This window comes from Ambystoma mexicanum, chromosome 4p (assembly GCF_040938575.1).
Source record: "Ambystoma mexicanum isolate Mex_15411 chromosome 4p, UKY_AmexF1_1, whole genome shotgun sequence".
Classification (NCBI taxonomy): domain Eukaryota; kingdom Metazoa; phylum Chordata; class Amphibia; order Caudata; family Ambystomatidae; genus Ambystoma; species Ambystoma mexicanum.
The window spans coordinates 969,349,683-969,372,266 of record NC_090927.1 but is presented as its reverse complement, the minus strand read 5'-3'; the positions used below and the strand labels follow the sequence as shown (position 1 = coordinate 969,372,266).

The window sequence follows — 22,584 nt, the reverse complement described above, 5'->3', positions numbered from 1 at the left end:
TCAGCTTGGGTTATTTGGGCAGCGTAGTCAAATTTGGCCAGTCTTTCCTGGGCGTCACGACACCTGGATTGCGCCTCTGCCAATTTCCCTTCCAGTGACTGCTGGCCCGGGTGCTGGGACTCTACCATTTCTATTTCCTCCTCTGTGGATTCTAGAACCTCCCGCAGCTTCCAGCGAATGCCCCCAGCGCTGGCTATGACCTCACCTCTGGTCACCACCTTCATGGTTTCCCAAATGGTGCCCCAACTGTTTACGCTTCCGACATTATTTCAAGGAAATTAAGTAGAGAGTCTGATGGTGCCTTCTTAAAGGCTATGTCAGTTAGAGCCCCAGTAGGAAGGCGCCACATCGGGATAGGGGGTCTAGGGTATGCCATGCACCACCCAATTACCAGCAGGGAGGGGTCCGACATTCTGCAGTCTGAATATTCTGCACTGGGTTCTGAAAGGTGCACTGATCGCACAAAGAAGTAATCAATTTGTGTGTGCAGCTTGTGGGGGGTTGAATAATAGGAGTGACCTTTACTGTCGGGGTGTATTTCCCTCCATACATCTACCAGGTCAAGGTCTGTTAGCATTGCGTTCAAGGCAAGAGAGACCGGGGACAGAACTGCATTTGGTGGAGTCGATCTGTCCATCATAGGGTTTCTTACACAGTTAAAGTCCCCGCTCCATAGGATAAAGCCCTCGCTTCTGGCTGCTACAAGTTTACTTAAAGTGTGCGTACGCGCCAGCATTCTGTGGTTTGGGAAGTATGAGTTGACTATGCACATTTTTCTGCACATTTTTCTATGTTCAAGGTACCCCATGACAATTAGATATCTCCCCTCCTTATCTCTGACTTCTTCTAATAGCTGGAAGGGCAGTGTGCTGTCAAACCAGTTGAGCACTCCTCTGGAAAATTTAGAATAGGTGGCCCCATATCCTGTTCCACCCCAGCGGACCAGCAGTGCCTCCTGTCCCTTGGGGAGCCGGTTTGTCTCCTGGAATAGTACTATGGATATCTTTTTGCGTTGTATATAGGATTTCACCCTGTTTCTCCGGAGGTAGGAGCCCAGACCCAGTATATTCCAAGACATTATTTTTAAAGTGGTCATCATCGAAATAAGTGTCGGCTGGCCCTCTGATGGCCCAAGTGTCTCATCCTGAGATACAGTTCAGGTGCAACATTTCTGTAAGCCTCTTGCCAGCATTGTATGTAGTTTGCCAGGGTTTCAGTACAAGCCTGATTATTGCAGACACTTCAAATCAGGACCACCATTGCTCGTCTCATTTGCCAGGTGGGTCCCCTCAAGAGTCGTATGGCATGGATTATGTAGAAATGAAACAACAATAACTGTACTAGAACATGATGCCCAACAACACCAGGTTGTTCGGGTGGATCTGTACCCTCAGAGCCTGATCTGATCATTGTGTACTAGGTATAGGGTCCAGCAACGGGCTGCAGCCCTTTGCAGACTTTGGGGTGGGTGAAGAAGACCAACAGTAGGTGACTGGGTTGCACTCCCACCAATAGTGTGAGGATATTAGTAGCGGCAATAGTTTGTGTCTGTGCTTGACGAGGAGCACAGAATACAGGGTAGCAATGGTGTATTTCTTTCAAAAGTGGGTAGAGTGTAGCATATGGGCTCAGAGTTGTCAGCTCCACCACATGTAGTGTTATGCATGAGCACCTAGGCACACCAATCAGGGCCCTCCATTGTTATAGAGAACTTACTGTGCACCTTGTGTGTTACAGATCCGCATCATTCTTGTTGGACAGATCATTATGGTCCATCCACATGACGGCAGTCTCTGGGCTGTCCAGGAATTGCGCCTTGCTTTTGTAAAGGATTTTGAGACTTTCAGGATACAGAAGCATGTACTTGAGTCCCAATTGTCTTAGCCTCGCTTTTATAGGTATAAATGAGTTCCTGGCCCTTTGGACTGTTGGCGTATAGTCCGAGTAGATAGCAATCTTTGGATTAACCCGTACTATCTCGCCCCCATCTCTAGAGTGTTGTAGAATGACTTCTCTGTCATGGAAATTTAGGATCCTGGCAATGATTGGTCGAGGATGTGATCCGGGGGTGGGGGCGGTACTTTTTTGGTGAGATCGGCAGGCCCTTTCAATAGCAAATCCCTGCGGGAGCTTACCTGGCCCAATCTCTTGAAGCAGCAGGTTTTCCATGTAAGAGGTAGGGTCTGGTCCTTCGGTTCCCTCCGGTATACCAAGCACCCGCACATTGTTCCTTTGTGACCTGCCCTCTGCATCTTCTGCTTGTCAAGTTCCTTGACCCTCTTTTCTAGGTCCTTGGCGGAGTCCTATTTCTCTTTCAGGAGCGTTCCGGCAGACATGACCCTTTCAGCTAGCTGTCTGACATCTTGCCCTAGGAGCTGTACATTTATTTTGACCTTGTCTATCTTTGTTTCCAGGGATGAACGTAGAGGCGCTATCACGGCAAGAACCTGATTTTCCTGCGGGTCTGGTAGGGTTGTGGGGGCCTGCTGCTGGCTCGTCCTTTCGGCTTGCTTGGGAGTGCAATTTTTGACCTGGACCATAAATGATTCCATGGTCATTGCTTTGTTCTTGCTCTTGGTGGGTGACATATTGCAGTATAATCGTATGAGGGATATGTCCACAGCATCTTATCCCACTGCTGCGAGGATCCTGTAACACCTGCAGTATATTTCTAGGCGTGACCTCGTCTGGCACCACAGTAGTGGTCCTGTCTGAGCAGCCGGAGTGCAGTGGCGATAAACGGTAGGTAGGCACCTAGCTGGGCGGGGCTTCTGGGTGCTGTAGATATCCGCAAATTGGTGCCCATCCTTCAAGGGACGTAGGTGCCTCGTGCTAGCGCAGTGGTGTGCTATGTAGGGTCAAGGGCTCTGGGTCTGGAGGTGGTTCGCTTTCAATGTTCCATAATTCATGTGCCATTGAATTTGTCCGCGTCTTCGGCTGTCTAGTTTGGTCAGTATTGTGTTGTATTTGGTTATTTATATAGTGCTCTTTCCCCACTTGTATGGCCTCGCGCTTTTTTCTGGTTGGAATGCCCTCGCAGGCCGTAGTCGATGTGGTGGAAAATTCTAAGGAGTATAGCTTAGGAGATGCATGTGTGCATGTTGCCGATGTAGGACTTGGGTAGCTGGCAAGGCTTGACTAAGCATCCTGAAGAGAGGTCAGGCACGTGAGTGGGCATTGTTGAATGTTTGCGATAGATTGCTATTGTTGAGAGAGTCAATGTGTGACCAGCTGTACTGAGTTCCTTTCGGATGGTAGTCGCTGTATGCTAGTGGCAGAGGTGTTGATGTACGTCAGGTGTTTCAGACTGAACGGCTCTATGTGATGCTAGACCGGATGTGCTTAGCCATAGCAGCAATCTATTGTGTATGGATGCTTGGCCGTGCCTGCGGCCTGTGTCCACACTTCTGGTATGAGGTATATGTACCGTGAGCTTTGAAATTGTTTGGCAGTGGCGATCTTTGTCCAGTGCAGCAGAGGAAACAGGCCTAGATTTGGGAGTCCCGTGCTATTGAGGCATAGGTTTCGCAATGCATTAGGTTCACCATATACTAAACAAAGATGAAGGTTGCCCCTAGATTTGAGATTCCTGTATAGTGGGAGAGAGGCCTAGGTTTCATTATGCAGTAGGTACACCATATACTAAACAAAGACAGAGGTTACCCCCAGATTTGAGAGTCCTGTATAGTGTGAGAGAGGCCTAGGTTTTGCAATGCAATGCGGTAGGTACACCATATACTAAACAAAGATGGAGGTTAGCCCTAGATTTGAGAGTCCTGTATAGTGGGAAAGAGGCCTAGGTTTCATTATGCAGTAGGTACACCATATACTAAACAAAGATGGAGGTTACCCCCCAGATTTGAGAGTCCTGTATAGTGGGAGAGAGGCATAGGTTTCACAATGCAATGCAGTAGCTACACCATATAATAAATAAAGATGGAGGTTGCCCCTAGATTTGAGAGTCCTGTATAGTGGGAGAGAGGCCTAGGTTTCACAATGCAATGCAGTAGGTTTCTCCATATACTAAACAAAGATGAAGGCTACCCCTAGATTTGATAGTCCTGTATAGTGGGAGAGAGGGATAAGTTTCACAATGCAGTAGGTTCGCCATATGCTAAACAAAGATGAAGGTTACCCCTAGATTTGAGATTGCCGTATAGTGGGAGAGAGGCCTAGGTTTCACAATGCAGTAGGTACACTATAGTACACCAATGGTCCTTTGTAATGGGGGCCGGGTTACTTCCACAGCATTCTGGGTCTCTTGATCAGTGTTTGCGGGGTGAAGCGGCAGTGTGCTCATACTTCGTGAGCAGGGGCACCAGTAGACAGTATGCATCAGTTGTTTAAAGATGAGGAGGGGGTGTGAGTCTCAAGTGGGTCTTTCACGCCCAGACCCAAGCCCACTCCCACAGGTTTATGGTGTCACAGCTGGGTCCACACACAGTTCCGTGCAAAACAGTAGCCCCAGGGTGTCACAGCAGGCAAGAGCCACCTACCGCAGTGTTGAAAAGTAGTTGCCATCACAATGTCCAGATCTAGCCCACAATGATTGAAAGCGGCTCATGGCAACACTTTGCAGGTGACAATCGGGTCGCGCTGTACCAAAAAACAGCTAGCAACTCGTGAGTGAGAGCCGGGCCCAAGTGGCTGTTATATCCGCCCTACGTCCCGCAGCGCGGTGACGTAGGGCAGCTAAATAAAAGCCCCGCCCCCTGGAGTGGGAGGCAGTTCCGGGCGAATGTGAACCAGCGTGTGTGTGTTTTCATTTAGCGCTCCTGCCTAGGCCGCGCTCAAGGCCACGCGGCCTCCTGGACCGGAGCCAGCCCCTCGTGCTAGGCCTCCGGGAAACAAGCATCTAACAATGGCGACGAGGAAGTGAGCGAGCATCCACGCGCTCCACCACGATTTCGCACGCGGATGCCACACGGACGCTCCGTGTAACTTTTTGGGCACCCGGTGGGGGCCCCCACGATCACGTGACCCCCACCCCTCAAAAAAAAAAAAAAAAACATTTTTTTTTTTTTTTTTTCATTTCATTCCCCTCCCACACCTCATCCTCAGGGGGTGAAATTTTTTTTTTCTCTTCTCGTGTCATCCCGGTCATCACCTGCACGACGTCTCCTGCATGGCACACAGGCCACGAAGCGCCAATCCATCGGAGCACAAGTGCCCGTGGGACACTGCCTCACCACAGGGCGCGCACGAACCCAGAGGGCGGAGAATCGTTGACCAAGCGCACGCAACACCATGGCGACTGGGTCATCTACCCCTGGACCCTCAACACCGTCCAGGATGGCGGCAAACCTGTCTATGGCGTCACCACCGCCTCGCACGCAGGGGAGTTCGTCGACGTTGATCCAACCATTCGACCCATTCACAGACCCATCGTCCAGTGGGCCCAGATGGCAGCTATGGCTACAGAAGTTTGAGATGGCCATGGAATGTAAGGACGTCACGTCATCCAGAAAGATGAAAGCTCATCTACTCCTCAGTGTGGGCGACGAGGTGCTGCGCATCTTCAACTCCCTGGATGTGGATGACGGCCAAGACGCATACCGGAGTGCAAAGGACGCTCTAACAGCACACTTTCTCCCGCAACTAAATCCAGACTATGAAACTTTTATCTTTTGCACGACCATCCAGGCCACCGATGAGACTCTCGACGCCTACCACACGAGGCTGAGGAAGCTGGCCATGTCGTGTGAGGGAGATTAGGAGGCAAATCATAAATGGAATTCACTCGGAGAAGCTGAGGCGTCTCGTGCTCAGCGAAAAGGGCATCCCTCTACAACGCATCCTGGAACTGGGTCGACAGAGGGAGCTTGCCCACTCCAGGGCCGCTAACATGGAAGTGACCCTACAAAAACTCCAGCCGTCTCTCTCCACGGCGATGGTTGCTCAAATCTCGGACAGACAATCAACGAGAAGCGAAAGTGGCAGCGGTTACACCCAGAACAGGTGGCAGCCTCGAGCACCAGGACCGACCGAATGTGGATGGTGTGGTGGTCAAAGGCACGGAAGGCGAAACTGCCCGGCGCAAGGCACCACGTGCGGAGCATGTGGCAGGAAGGATCACTACGCGAAAGTGTGCAGATCAGTGAACACGCCACTACAGCCTCCGCAAGGATCCCAGGAAAAAGGGTCATCGAAAAAAAAGAAACAAGCCAGCGCGAGGAGGGTAGCGGTAGTCAACTCCTCGACGGAAGAAGAAGGAGATGACCTCTCAGCCCTACGACAAACAGCAGGCACGGAGAACGAAGCAAAGGGCTGAAAGGTGTACTTAGTATCGACACTAAACCAAGGGCCAGCACCGTCGAAAAGAACCGCCAGGCGACGAAAATGCATGGTCAACATACAAGGCCAGGACATACAGATGACCATTGACACGGGGGCCTCGGTAAACATCATGCCAACCACCGTGTTCCAAACCCTCGCACCACGGCCCGAGCTAAAATCCACAGACACTCGGCTGTTTGCCTACGGCAGTCGGAAACCTCTACCAGTCATCGGGAGGTTCCGCACCACTCTTGAGCATGGCGAACAGAAGTTGTGGTCGAAGATCTATGTTGTCAAGGCGGGAATTTAAAGCCTGCTGAGCGGAGATGCGGCTGAAGACCTGGGCGTGGTCAAATTCATATGCCACATTGACGACACGTCCGAGGTCGAGAACTTCCTCAGGCAACACCCCAAGCTACAGAAGGGGATAGGCTGTCTCAAGGGAAAGACCATCAAACTACATATTGATCAATCAGTGCAACCACGCGCGGTAAGACACCGAAGGACACCGTTCCACATGAGGGAACAAGTTGAGAAGGAGTTAAGGTCACTCGAAGCCGCTGGCATTATTGAAGAAGTCACGGGACCAACACCGTGGGTTTCCCCGATGGTGGTCACCCGGAAGCCCAAACAGCCAGGAAAAGTTCGGATCTGCATTGACATGCGCCTGCCCAATGCAGCCATAAAGAGAGAGCGACACATAACACCTACAATTGATGAAATCATCACTGACCTCACTGGATCGTGTGTGTTCTCGAAGGTAGACCTAAAGGCGGGGTACCAACAGCTGAAGCTCCACAGAGAGTCGCGCTATATCACCACGTTCTCAACCCACCTAGGTCTGAGGAGGTACAAGCGCCTGAGTTTCGGCATATCATCGGCCGCTGAGGTTTTTCAACAGACCATCCAGGAGGTCATCAGAGGCATACCAGGGGTATTGAACGTGAGCGATGACATCCTAATACACGCACCGGACACCAAGGAACACATCAAGAGACTCAAGACACTACTGGGCAGGCTGGAAAACGCCGGACTCACAATTCATCGAGAGAAGTGCGAATTCCTAAAACCAGAAATAACCTTTTTTGGATACAGGTTCGACCGCACCGGCATATCACCTGATCCCCAGAAAGTGGCGGATATCCAAGCTGCCAGCCCCCCGACGACTCCCACCGAGGTGCGCAGTTTCCTGGGAATGGCCACCTACTGTGGCAGATTCATTCGGAACCTAGCAACCCTATCCGAACCGCGGGAGCTAACAAAGGCCAGCACCAAGTGGGACTGGGGGCCCGAATGCCAGGAAGCATTTGAGAGCATAAAAGACTCCCTGTCAACTGATACCAAAATGGCCTACTATGACACGGACCTCCCGACAGAACTATTTGTGGATGCCAGCCCAGTCGGACTTGGAGCAATCCTGATGCAGGTCACAAAAGAGGGGACAAAAAGGTCGATTGCATATGCATCCAGGGCGCTCACAGCAACGGAACAAAGGTACTCCCATATAGAAAAGGAGGCAATCGCCGTTCTATGGGGGTGTCGACACTTCCACATGTACCTATATGGGCACAAGTTCACGGCGATCACCGACCACAAGCCCCTACTACCAATCTTCATTGGGTCATCGGCACACCCACCAGCCAGAATCACCAAGTGGCTGCTACACCTCCAGCAATATGATTTCGAACTTGTCTACCAACCGGGCAGCGGCAACCCCGCGGACTTCCTGTTGAGACACCCACGACCAGCCACCCAGCAGGAAGTGCTAGTCGCCGAAGAAACGGAGGAGCACATTTGTCAAGTAGTCCACACCATGAGGCCCAAAGCGATAAACATTGAGGACATTGCAACAGAAACCCAGAATGACCCCTGCTGCGATTTGGTAAAAGATGCCATCATGTCAGGCAACTGGAAAGAATTCATGTCGCACACACGCAACAGAACCGAGGGGGCCAAGGAGTTCCTAGCAGGCATGTTCACGGTTCGACAAGACCCCTCGATCACTGAGGGAGGGCTCCTGCTAAGGGGTGACCGCATCAGCATACCCCCAAGGTTGCAAGACAGGATAGTTGCCCTAGCGCATGAAGGACACCAAGGGTTCGCAAGAACAAAGGCCCGGGTCAGACACAGGGTATGGTTCCCTCACATCGACGATTGTGTCGAGGACCTAGTGAACACATGTCTACCCTGCCAAATAACGAGTGGGCCACCAGACCCAGAACCAATCCTATCGGCCGAGCGTGGCCGGGCACGATGGGAAGCGATCAGCATTGACTTTTGCAAAATCAGAGAGGGTCTACATCTACTGGTGGCGTTCGATGATCACTCACGCTATCCAGAGGTCGAGATACTGGAGTCCACCGCCGCGGAAGTGGTCATCCCGGTGATAGAAAAGATGTTTGCCACCCACCGTCTGCCCACGACCATTAAGAGTGACAATGGACCCCCGTTCACAGGGGAGGAATTCAGGTCATACCTACAGGAACTGGGCATTAAATACCACCACATCATGCCAAGGTGGCCACAGGCCAATGGGGATGTCGAGCGATTCATGAGGACCATCAACAAGGTACTCAGAGTATCAAAGGCAAACGCCAGCCCGTGGAGGATCGACCTATTCCGGTTCCTAAGGAACTATCGGGTCACCCCCCACAGCACCACGGGCATACCACCTGCTGACCTTATGTTCGGAACTATCATCAACTCGTCGATTCCCCATCATCCAAGCAGGACCCCTGACGACGTCGACCATGCACGCGTGGAAACGAGAACACGTGCCAATGCTCACATGAGCGACAAGAGAAGAGCAAGGCCCTCAAACCACAGAGTGGGCGACCAAGTCATCATGTTGCGAAACCCCACGAAATCCAAGCTAGACACCAGGTACGAGGAACTGCCATGGACTATCAGCAACCGGCGTGGGACCATGATAACTGTCACCCGGGGAGGTCGGGAAGTAACAAGGAACGCCTCCTGGTTCAAGCCCGTGCCCCAGCACCTCTGGACGGATTGCGAGGGGCCTCACGACAACAACGAGCAACAAAGCAGCGACGTGCCGGCGCAAGACCCCGAGGAGGAATCCGCAGGGGATCGCAGCTGGCAATCACCGAGACTGCCCAGCAGTGAGGACACATGCAGCGAAGGTGAGCAGACTTACGAACCGAGCGGGGACAGCCCCCACGCGAAGCGATACAGTCTGAGAAAGACCACGAGACCGCCTGCGAGGCTGAATGACTATGTATGCTAAGCCAACAGCAGTGGCAGGAGTTCATAGTTGAGCATGTTGTTTATGTTGTTTTGTTAGGTTATTTTGAAATAAAGGAGGAATGTTATATCCGCCCTACGTCCCGCAGCGCGGTGACGTAGGGCAGCTAAATAAAAGCCCCGCCCCCTGGAGTGGGAGGCAGTTCCGGGCGAATGTGAACCAGCGTGTGTGTGTTTTCATTTAGCGCTCCTGCCTAGGCCGCGCTCAAGGCCACGCGGCCTCCTGGACCGGAGCCAGCCCCTCGTGCTAGGCCTCCGGGAAACAAGCATCTAACAGTGGCTGATGGGGGCCGGCAACCTTCAAAGGCTGCATTGTGATTCTTTTTCACATGCGGCAGCAGCCATCTTGAAGCAAGGGGCCGCTTTAGTTCCTTTGTGGATTTCTCGGTTTCCCAGCTCCGATTTACATCGGGGTAAGGCTCATTGGAGGGTGTTGTTGTCCCCCACCCTGCAATGTATTCTGGTGCAGAATTGGATTGTTTTAGTTGCTGCTTGCAGGAGCTGATCAGGATCTCGGCGGGAGCTCCACTCAGCCGCGTCTCACTGCATCGGCTCAGGCCACGCCTCCGGATACATGTTGGTCTATATGTACAGTGCAATAATAATGACTTAAAATGATGTTCTGAAAAGACTCTGGTTCGGTGTGTGCCTTGTTCTGTTTTTCATGTACAGCTGCTTTGGGGGATAGGTGTTTTTTCACTCACTAGATTTATTGACAACTTTTATTAATTTAGCACATTGGTGGGCCCTTGGGCCCTTACTTCTAACGACACCGGTAGCACCATTTCATTTTATTTTGTAAAGAATTCACAACGGTACAAAATGTTTTTCTTATAAAAAAAATATTGTGCACGTGCAATTAAATATTTAAAATGCATCATGTTTTTTTTTTGGTTGCATCTCTAACTATTCGTCTGGCTGATGTGTACACATTCCACCTTCAGGATGTGAGGTGATGAACCATAGAAGGGCCATGTTATCGCTGATTCTTCATTGACCCCCTGGTGTGAAAATCTTATAGTGCCTTGGAGCAAGCTGCGGTGGATCTGATGCTCTCTCCATGTGGAATGTACATAAAGCATTTAGCCAGTATAATGCATGTGTTTATCTGAAGGTTTGAATGTGTTTTGACTCTGTTCTTTGTTGCCTCATCTGAAGTCGTCCATGTGAGGAGGACCAGGCTTGAACCTTCGCAGTGTTGTTACCCATGCTTCAAATATTTAATAAGTGAATTGAGTTTTTTTTATTTCTTGTGTGCAGCCCGGCTTTGAAGAACATCTATCTGCTGGAGTTTCACCCTTCATTGGGGCTAGCATCACTTATTCCGAAGGCCCTGGAATATCTCTGCCAGGAATTCCAACACATCTGCAGACCACAAACAGCCAGTGAGGTAACCAGCCTCCGGAAGCAAGTCCTTCAGCTGGCCCTGGATCAGTGGCTCAACATGGACACGCCTGGATATTCTTTTAACACCCATGTTCAAAGAGATGTGAGTTTATGTGACTTTCAAACATTGTATTCTTTTTTGAAAAGTGACTATTTTTTTAGGTGCTATTAGTACAGGATTCAGGGCACTGCATTGTCACCCAGAGAGATTGACCAATGTTCTGCTGTGTGGCTAAACCAATGTTCTTGCTTGATCAGGTAAGCAGACTCGATTGGACTGTTGCAGCTCAAATCTCTCCAAAGATGACTAAAATTACTCTGTAAAGAACGTATGTTTATTAGTCACATGTGGGTGCAGATTAATTCTATGATCAGCCTACACAGTTCCCCGGAATTCTATACTCTTTGTGTTCTCTAGCATCATACAGTGCATTCATCTGGCCAAGCCCAACATTTTCCCCCTCTTTTTATGCTTCCCTTTTCTAGCACTTATTATGCATACTTGTTTATCGAATTGTTGATGTTTCATAAAGAATGTTTCATATTTTATCTGAAGTAGCGAATTGTAAATTCGGCCCCAACTATCCTAGCAGCTTTTACACTTACCTCTTCTCTCTCAAAAGCTCCCAAAGGTCTCTAGGAGGCTGGTCCTGTAAGAGGCTCTCAGTGCAGGCCACAGCTGGACTCTTTCTCTCTTAAGGCTCTGCCATTGGGAGTGAGGCTAGACAGAAATTCCCCGGGCTCCTGTGCAGGAGCCACATTTCTCTTGGCTACAATGTATAGAATATTACGTTATTTTACAGGGATTTGTATAATGTGCATAAGGCATTCACGCTCCCGTGTATCACAATGCTGGCCTGAGGGAACTTCAGTTTACTCCAGTTTCTGACCCCAGAAAGTCAGAGAGTGAGTGTTTGGTTGCTAGGGTTTGCAATCTATGTTGAGTGGAGCCTGAAGTTGTGTGTGAACATCCACCATGGCATGCTGGCTGCATCTGCAGTGTTAAGAGCGAGTGATCCAGGGGGCCTTGTTTATTTATATATGTATGTGAACATTGGCCTGCGCCGCATCTGGATGGGATTGTGGGTGTTGGCATGTGTCACACCTGGATGGAGTTTGAGTGTTGGCATGGGCCACACTTGGAATTGTGAACATTAGCCGCGCCGCATCCGGATGGGATTGTGAAGGCCAGCGGGTGCCACACGTAGACAGAGTTGCGAATGGTATCATGTTAAATGTCATATAATACCACTAGCCAAAAAGCTAAAACTTTCTGCTAACTTATCCGACTCAAAAAACTCACACAACCATCTCTCGCAAAACAAGCCACACCCCCTTCACCACACTGCAACAACACATAAGCCGAACCAACAGTACACGAGGACTGACATCGATCCAATACTCACAGCAAAGCTCAGCACCCGGTGTTTACCGAGTTGAAGCTGCCAACAGAACACCACTCCTCTCACTATCCTACTCCCTCCTCACCTTACTAACCCACCCCGCCTTCTCGTTTACAGTTCCACCAGAGCGCCTGGGGACCAACTCCGTTAGTGACGGTGCGCGGTACAAATACCTTTAACATTTAACATGTGTAAAGTGCAAACCTAGCCTGGAAGCAACCGAGCGCTGTACCTAGGGATGCACTCAGAGGGTTGCAAGTAACAGTGCCTTGGTCTTTTTGCATGGTTGCAAAGGTGCTGCGATGGGCTCTTTCAGAAGTCGGAGGATTTGTTCTTTTGTGCCCGATGACTGCTATATGCTGTGGCTTGTGTTGCTTATAGCAGATCACTATTTTTACCAGACGCATGTGTTGCAGAGTAAGATGTTTATTGCAGAGAATGTTGCTAATGCATGTCCCAGTTACATAAACAGATCACTGCATGGGGGTAGGAAGACATATCATCTCTCCAGGAAGTTACAATGCTTCCACTCCTGTAACTCAGCCAATCAGCCAGTGACCTTTACTCTTCCGGCAAGGTACCATCTGGCTTATTACCCTTCATTCTGGACTCTGAGCCTCTGCGATAAGAGCGACAGATTGGGAACTTCTGTAACAACCAGCTCTCTGCTGCCACTGACTCTCTTTTGTTACCAATGCTCTGTCGTTTACCTGCCAATGCATGAAATATCACTTTCACATCTTAATAATTGGCAGTGAAGCACCCACCACGGTTCCATACTTGAATACATTGTAGTTGCCCCTATTTTGTAACTTATAATTTCTAGGTGAATGCCTAGGTGACTGTAAACCAGCCTGCCATGCAATCTTTCACAACCTCCCTTCATGCTCTGATACTTCATTCCGGTGTATAATTTACCATCATCATCATAAACTTTTCTTTGGTTAATCAACCATAAAAGTACACACAGATAAACAGACAATGGATTAATGATAAAAAGAAAAAAACGTAATGAAACCATCATATCACATTTAACATGTCCACAGGATGCATTAAAATACAGTTAAGACCAAGGGTAGATCTTCGCTACAAAGTGCATTTACTTTTCATAATTGGATAAAAAATGTATAAGGATAAAACGGGATGAGCAGAGTCGATAACTCGCAGCCTCACCTACGCAACATCAATAATGTGGTTTGGAGTTTGGCTAATATACTCAGAATTACACACTAAGCAGCCGTGCTCTATGGATATAGTGAGCCGTTGCTCAAACAACACGCATGCCTGAACACTGGCTCAAGAATCTCACAGCACTGGCCGATTGTCGAACTTCTACCTCTCTCAATAATGGCATCACATACATTTTCCTCAGCTTAACAGTCCTACTGCAGACCAACAGTAAATGCATAACTGTCTAATTACCCTCCTCCCATAATGGGCACGAGCTTGTGTTAGTGTGTAGCCAATTTCGAGTGAAGGAGGCCACCAGAAGGATCCCCAATTGAAAACGCAGATACAAGGGCTTTTCGTAGGCTGGGAAGATCTTATTCAGGTACGATTTGTAGCCCGTTTGATACCTCTAGTTAAGATAACCAAGACCAAGTTTCAAACACGAGGCATCGACCAGTAGGCGTTCATTACTTCTCTGCTTAACCCTGTTTTTGATATTCTCAATCATAGGGGGCCTTACAGTAGTAGGGTGCAACCACAAATCAATCATGTCAAGATCCTGAAAAAGGGTCTTGACATGAGAGGCCCATTTTAAACTCCTACCACCCGCCATCGCCGAGAGGTGGAGTGCTGCGTTCTCATTTCTTTCAAGGCTGTGCTGATTCCACAGTGTAGCCCAAAAGAGAGCTGGTCTGGCACAGATTTGGGTGGCAACCGAGGTGCCGCCCAGCTCCAGAAAGACCAGAGCTGTAGGGGCATTGGCAGGGAGCAGCAACAGTTTCTTCAGAAATGTATGTTCATATGTGCAGAGCTTCAGGATATTACTATACCACAGTTCAGAACCATACAAAGCAGCAGGCATGGCATGCTTATGGAACAGATCCAAAGCTGGGGAAACTGCACCTCTTCCATGCTTCATATGAAACGCCAAGATTCCGTTTCATGGTCGGTACTGGGCCCCAAATTAGGAAGCTAGGGCAAGAATATCAGCAATTTGAGGTCACTCTCTGTCCAATTAAAATGCAATGCAACGTAAAAAAAAGTTGGGAGTTACCCAGGATCAGAACCTGACGATGAGGGCACAGGCAAATAGTCTGGTGGCAGGCACCTCATATCACTTGAGGTTGCTCGCACAAGTACAGCCGTTCTTGAATGTCAACCACTCTGCTATGGCGGGGCGTGCCATCATTGGATCAAGACTTGACTATTGTGCTAGTCTCCTGCTAGGCATTACCAGTGGTGATTTATCTCAGCTCCAGATTATCCAGAATAATGCGGTGCACATAGCTGAAGGTCTACTTAGAACAGACCATGTGTCAGCTGCATGCAGAGCTCTACATTGGCTCCCTGTGAGCAAGCGCATTCTGATTCGGGACCATTGCATTTCCCAACGCTGCATCCATGGGCAAGGTCCCGAGTATTTGGCTAAACATCTCACCTGGCTTCCGTCCCGTAGAGCTCTCTGGTCTAACAATATTTGCCTGCTGGTTACTCCAGGCGCTAAATTGTCCTGTGTTGCTCGTGGGTCTTTTCCACATGCAGCCCCGGTGCTGTGGAATGCCCTTCCGCCTGATCTCCGAGCATGTGCGTTGCTACCGGACTTCAAACAGAAACTGAAAACCAGGCTGTTTTGCTGACCTACATCACATGCTCTGATTTCCATGGTATTTGTCCGGCTCCATTTATTTGTGTGATTGTGTGTTTGTCATGTTTTAAGCGCTCCTATGACTCCAGGCTTTTCGCCTCGTGCTCTAGAAATAAATGAATTAAATAAATAAATAAATAAATGTGCTACCAACCTTCTTTAGAGTGGAAGACGATATATTGAGCTGGGCTGCCCAACCACCAGACTCCTCGAATATCAGCCCTAAATATTCATAACATTCAACCTCTTCAAGCACTGAGCCCTATACTTCAACCTTCAATGCTCTGTGTTGCAGAGATTTGGCGATGAGGACCGCATCATCAGCATGCAATCGGGCTGTATATTTATCAGAGTCAATTTTAGGGCAATATTGGCACTCCCTCAGTTTATAATTTCTTTTTTATAGATGTTGAAAAGGAGGGGGGCCAAAGTACAGCCCTGTCTAACCCCGTTGTCAACATCGAAAGGCTGTGTCAGGTCACCTCCTAGCCCAAATCGTACACTTACCCTGATTGCAGTATAGAGCAGACGTATTATAGTAATCAGGCCACCTGGAGCTTTCCGTACATTAAGTATCTGCCACAAGGTTTCTCTGCAAACTGAGTTGAATGCAGTTTTTAAGTCGACAAAAGCCATGTAAAGGCACATTTTTTTTAGAATTGTATATTGTTGTGATAATAGAAAAAACATGAAACATTGGTTAATCGTTCGTCTGTTTTCTCTAAAACCAGCCTGAAGGTCATAGATTATAGATTACTTATCAACCAGTCCTGTAGGTGTTTTAGAATGACCTTTCCAAATAATTTTCCAAAAGCAAGATTGGGCGGTAATTTCCTGGAAGGTCTCTGCCACCTTTTTTGTGGATTGGTGAGATCACTGCCTGCCTCCATTAATCTGGTATTTCCCCACTGCACAAGATAGCGTTAAATTCCCTACAAAGAACTGGGGCCCAGATATCCACCTTGTCTTTTAGCAGGTCGAGAGGAATGAGATCAGGGCCCACAGCTTTGCCACTTTTTAGAGAGTTAAGAGCTGTAACCACCTCTTCAAAAGACACTATCAGGGCTTCAGCGTCTGAAGTGGATTTAGCATAGGCGGTTGACAATACACTTTACTTTACTTTAATATATTTATATAGCGTGTCCATGGTCCCTAGGGCTTGAGGGCGCTACAAGACACAAAATTACAATAAACAGATAACCTGATAGCAAAAAGCAGATTAAGAATATTAAATATCAATCCTGTTAAAAAGCAGTATTGATTAAAAAGGTAAGTCTTCAACTTCTTTTTAAAAATGTCCTGAGATTCAAGTCTTCTCATCTCATGGCGAAGAGCGTTCCAGACTTTAGGTCCAATAGCAAAGAATGCAGAGTTAGCCACCTTAACCGTTCTGCATTCAGGAACAGTTAGGAGATGAAGACTATTAGGTCTTAGGGCTCTTCCGTTTGTTCTCACAGAGAGAAACTGTGATAGGCAGTCTGACATTTTGCCCTGTAAACATTTTTGAATTATTGTCAAGGTTCTAAAAGGATTCTCGTCTCCACAGGTAGCCAGTGGAGAGCACATCGGGCATTCGTAATATGATCTCTGCGTCTGGGTTTCATAACAACTCTATAGCACCATTTTGGCACACTTGGAGTTTGTTGCAATCAGCTTTGACAAGACCCATTAAGAGACTTGAACAGTAGTCAATTTTAGACACTATAATTGCCCTAGCAATCATTTCAGTATTTTCTTGTGATATGAGGGGTCTTAGGTGTGCTAATAATTTTATATATTAAGCACAGGAAGAGACTAGGCTGCTGACATGTTGTTTCATGGAGAGTCACTGATCAAAGGTAACGCCGAACGTCTTCACTTTTTTCATAGGAATAATAATGTCATCTCCCAATTGGAAGATATCATAGCTTGGGCCAAGTTTTTCCATAGTATGAGTAGATCCAATTACTAAAAGCTCAGTTTTGGATTTGTGTAGGGCCAACTTATTGCAAACCATCCAGGTTTCAATAATGGTGAAAACATTTTTGATAGCCCATTTATCCAGGTCATGTGAGCCAGATAACGGATTGACACAATGCGTGTCATCCGCGTAGTTGGTGAATATTACATTCTCATGGTCTAGCATAGCAAATAAGGGGTTGTGAAAATGTTATAGAAGCAAGGAGAGGTGCAAGCCCCCTACGGCACTCCGCAGGTGATGGTAATGGGCTCAGATTCAGCCGTGCCGCAGAACACCTTACTGTCACGGTTACAAAGAAATTAGGAAACCCATTTGGATGCTAGAGGGGAAAAGTTTGTGATCTCATGTAGCTTGGTGGACATTATGGAATGGTCCACCAGGTCGAACACCGGACTGAGATCATGCAGCATAAGCAGTGATGCTTCATTCCGGTCCATGCGGGCGAGTAACTTTGATTTAAGCTCTAAAAGAGCAGTCTCTGTACCAAAGCCAACCCGGAACCGAGACTGATGGTCATTTAGAATGGGATACAATTTAAGATGTTCTGAAATTTGTTTATAGGCCACACAATCCAGGATATTTAATAAAAAGGCAGTGTTTGTAATGGGCCTATAGTTATTAGGAAGGTCAACTGATAGTCCTGGCTTCTTTAGAATAGGCATGACCCAAGCCTTCTTAAGGTCTTGTGATACCGTACCTGTTGTTATAGAGGCATTAGTAATTAGAGTGGGGGAGCCAATTCTGATCATCATGGTAGTATGAATGTCATTTTTACATTTGGTAGCCTTAAGATGCTTAATAATGATTTCTAGATCTTCTGTGATAAGTGAAGAGTAAAAAACCGGGATAAGAGAGGATCTTTCATTGGCCCATTCTAGGGGCATGTGCTCGTTATGTTTCATATTGTAACTTTTTTCCGCAATATTTTCCTTGATGGTAAGTAATTTGTTGTGAATGGCTTTTTGCATCACATTACACCATGCGTCGTTGTCTTTAATAGATCTCTCTGGCGTAGCATGATTAGTGCTTTCTAGTTCTTTCAAGATACGGAAGAGTTCTTTAGTGTCATGTTGAGCACTTTGTATTTTATTGTCAAAGAAGTTTCGTTTCGACACCTGGTAGTGTGGTCCGATACGGTTGGTGAAATGCGACCACCAACCGTCTTTGTTAATGTGACAAACAATGGCTGGACACCCTTCAGATCTTTCGCCGAAACCAGCTTCCAAAAGAGTGAATGGCGCCCTGATTGAAGGGCAGCATGAAGGACATTACATTTCCCCTGAATAAACTCCCTTTTTATTTTATAAGCGTCCGGTTTTATATTTCGCACAGTGCTCACTGAGTTGCTGTCTGTCCAACCCTAAGCTCGATTTTATACAATTGAGAATTTCAGCCTTTGCCTGGCGACATTCTCAATCGTACTAGTCAGGTTTGTTTAATACTTATTTTTTAATCACCTTCCCTGGAACAGAAATATGTGGAATAAGCTTATTTGTTAAGAGCTCATATTCAACTAAGATCTCTTCGGCATTGGTATTTCCATCACAAATGGCCTCTAAACTCTCCAAGATAGAATTGTAAAGGTTAGGCTTGATGTCGGGCCTCATAGAGTTGGACCATCTAATGGATTTCCGAGCATGGCCACTGACCATCACTGAGTGAGAGTGGATATTGCACAGGGGGGACACAGATATGTTTCGCACACCCTCATGCTTAGAGTTAGTGAGAGATGGTCACTTTCCATTCACTCAACCACTTCAAAGTCAGTAACCCTCGATCAATCCAGGTACGTGACAAGAATGTAATCAATATGGGCCCCCTAAAAGTCAGTTTTGCCGGTTGATGTTTGCTAAAGCGCCCATTACAGGCCCTCGAGTTTAAGTTGGAAAGCATGCAACAAGATTCCAAGGCCAGATGATGGGACCTTTTCGGTCTAGCAGCTTTCAGAGCAGTATTTCCCAAGCATGATCTTGGTCATCCCATAGGTTCACTTACTCCTTCACCAGTTCAAATTGGAGATTAATATCCCCCGCAACGAGGATACTGCTTTTAGGGAGCATTGATGGAGGTCTACTAGTTATATGCTCTTATAGTGAGCACAATGTGACTAAGCCATGTAACGTGGATGGTCTATTGTAGATGTTGTATAGATACAATAAATCATTGGGCTCTATCCAAAGTAGCAGAGCATGCAAATCCACTGGGCCTGTGGGGCTGGACTTGAGCCTCCAACCTAGAGTGATATCAATCCAGACCAAAATGGCACCACTAGGACACCCCCTGATCCCGTTAGTGGCTGGATTAGCGAACGTCTGGTACCCTTAAAGGTGGTGTGGATCGACTGGCCATGTTTCTTATAACATTATAACGTGGAAGTTACTCACATACTTACACCGATCTGGGTTGTCGAGCAACATTTTAACTCTTGCTACGTTCCAAGATACCAACTTAATTTCTTCTTGAACACCCACAGTGTAACCATTCTCACTACCCAGTCAATCTACTTCCTCCAGATCAACACAAACAGGGCCTCTACCATCAGTAATGTTAGTAATGGTGGGATGTCCTCCGATGGCCTTGCCCTGCCGCCCTGCGTGTTGTGGAATCTGGTTCTTGTGGATTCCACCTTTGGTTCTTGCTGTTAGTGGAAGGCTCGCGCACAGCTGAATCCCTAAAGAAAATATCTGGAGATCTTAACAAAATCTTGGAGTATCCAGTGGGACAAACCCTACGCTCAATACTGAGAAGACCTCCAACCAGGGGACAAGATACAAAAAAAACTGAATGTAGTCGAGGGCAGTGCCTGTTTGTGTTCCCCTAACACAGTACTGAATGTCATTCCTAATAATAGAAATACATCCGTTTACATGGCAAATCCAGTAGATACATTTATTTTTAAGTGACTCTTGATCTTCAAATGAACGTGGGAGGAGCTTAGGAACATTGGTCATAACTATTGAGGGCCCAATATCATCGGCACCTGCACCTGGCATAAATACCTGCTTATTGGGAGCAATAATAGGGCATGAAAAGGGGAGAGCAATAGAGCCAGTCAGTGGGGCTACGCCGCCGTCGGGCGGTATGTGATTTCTGAGATCTGTTGATTGACATCCTTTATAGGCTTAAACAGTCTCAAGATTTTGCGTTGGCTAGCGCCAGGGGGAATTGGGCTGCCCGCCTTCCTTTTGACCACTGTTAAAATGACGGTTCCAGAGATTTAAGATCCTCAGTTCGCTACCCAGAGACAAGCTCCCTTTGTTCTCTCAGAACTAGTCACTCTCCCCTCTCTCCACACACACTCAAGCAGCAGATAGCCAATGTAAATGGTGCACGTTGAAGAGAGAAACCAGTAACAAACCACAAAACCCGGGTGAGGGCCAGCAACTGAGTGGGCTTTAAGGAAGTCAATATAAGGCAGATAAATTGCAAAGGCCCAAATCCTGGCAGGGGAGTCAACACTCAAGAAGGCATACTCCACAAAGGCACATACACAGACACCCACACCCAAAGCCGACCACCAGTGAATGTTCCTGTCGCACTGCTGAAGGGCGCCAGCGGAAGAAAGTGAATTTTTTTCTTTTTACATTTCTTATTATTTGCATTTTTCCAACAGTACAGTGGCACCTTTCATGCCATCAATTAACCAAAGAAGAAAGAACAACTCCTCACGGGAGAAAACCAGCAAGACACAACAACTCAAATTCGTACAGCACAGACAGTTGAGGTTTAGTTTCTTGAGTACATTACAATGGATAGACCTCATTAATTTCCGCATTTTTTCCTCATCTACCATTTCACCCTGGAGATTCCTCATCATCAAGGTTACATTCATTTGAGGTTGAGGGCGTTCGAGATTGGGTGGCTAAGTAGAGTATATATGGTCCCCATATGTTTCTGGGGCCAGCCTGGGGGTGTGTTAATTTGCTATATTCTGCATACATGTAGTTACAATATTGGATGTTTACATGCCACTGATCTAGTCTTGGGGATCAGGTTCCTCCCCAGAGCATTGCCACTTGCCTTTTTTGCGAGGAGGAGTAACAACCTCGCCAGTCATCTCATGGCTCACGGTATGTGTCTTGTGTCACCCAGCAGAGCTGTCATTGGGCACGGGTCCAGCATCTCCCCTGTAATCTTCCTTAAAGCTATGAAGACCCCCTCCCAGAAGGATATGATCGTTGGACATCCCCATGCCATATGTAGGAAATCAGCCGATGTGTCCTTGCAACTTACACAGTTCTCCAAGACCTCTGGGTAGTATTTATGTAGAGCAGCGGGTGTGTGGTAAAACTGGTGCAAGTATTTGAAGTGAATCAGTTTGTACCTAGTGTTTAGTGCCACCCTCTTTGTTCCTTCATAGCAATATTCCCACATCTGATTCTGAGATTCTGCTTCCTGGGGTGATTTCCCATCTTGTCAGAGGGTTTACACCTATATGTAATTTGGTATTAAGGCATACATTGTACATGGTGAAGACCACTCTGCTCATCTGGCTGCCCTCAAGTTTCTTGTCTAATATGGGAGCTACCTCAGGCTCCTTTAGGAAGGTTGAGAACCTCTGTTTCAGGGAGTTTCTCAATCTAAAGTATTGAAACGCGGTGTACAGTCATTTTTTCGAAAACATAATGTCGAAAGACAATAATGTGAAAAAAAAAATCGAAAAAAAAGTCGAATTCTTTTTTTTAAATTATATATTTATTTTGGGGTCCGGGAATAAAAAAAAGGGGTAAAATAAAAAATAAAAATAGGAAAAAGGAGTGTTGGGGGGAACCGCCACATTTCGAGAAAAAAAACGGATTGAAAAAGAAATTCGACTTTTTTTTTTCGACATTTTTTTTCTCGAAAAAATTACTTTCAACATTTTTGTTTTCGCAAAAATGACTATGAACCTTGAAACACATCGAGAGAGATGAGTTCTCCCCTGCCCTTGAGTTTCTCCAGTGTTATAAAGGTTTTTTATCTAGAAAGAGGTTGCGAAAACAGGACACCTGCATCATATTCATAAAGTTGATGTAGCTCCTTTCGCTAGTCTGTGGTGTGGGATTCCTGGTATGTGTACAACTGGCAGGGTCGAGGAGTAGATGTCTTGCCCTTGGACTTATGTTCGACCCGAGTCCATGCCCTGCAGGTGAGGTCCACCATGTTGTCTACTTGGTTAAATCTGTCAGGTGCCGTCAGAATAATTGATTTTAAAAGAAACTGTGATGCCAATGCCTTCTGCACTTCTACATGTCTCTTATCTACTTTTTCCCCGTACCAGTATAGAAGAAACCCTGCTTGGGCTACCTCATAGTATGTTTCAAATTCTGGAAGTGCTAAGCCCTTTTTCATATTGACGCAATGACCTTGTCCCAGGAGATCCTAGGTTGTTTCCCGGCCCAAATAAACCTCAGGATCCCCGACTTTAATTCCCAGAAATATTCGGCGGGCACCTTTGGTGGGACATTAAGAAAGACGTATAGGAACCAAGGTGGTAGTAC

General features: G+C 47.3%; 1 protein-coding gene across 1 annotated transcript in view; it reads left to right on the top strand.

Moving 5' to 3' along the window:
* Positions 1-22,584, top strand: part of LOC138452878 (uncharacterized) — a 337,850-nt gene that overhangs the window by 209,029 nt on the left and 106,237 nt on the right. The window contains exon 11 of the mRNA XM_069605225.1: positions 10,801-11,029. Coding sequence (XP_069461326.1) covers positions 10,801-11,029 — 229 coding nt within the window. The remainder of the gene's footprint in view (positions 1-10,800; positions 11,030-22,584) is intronic.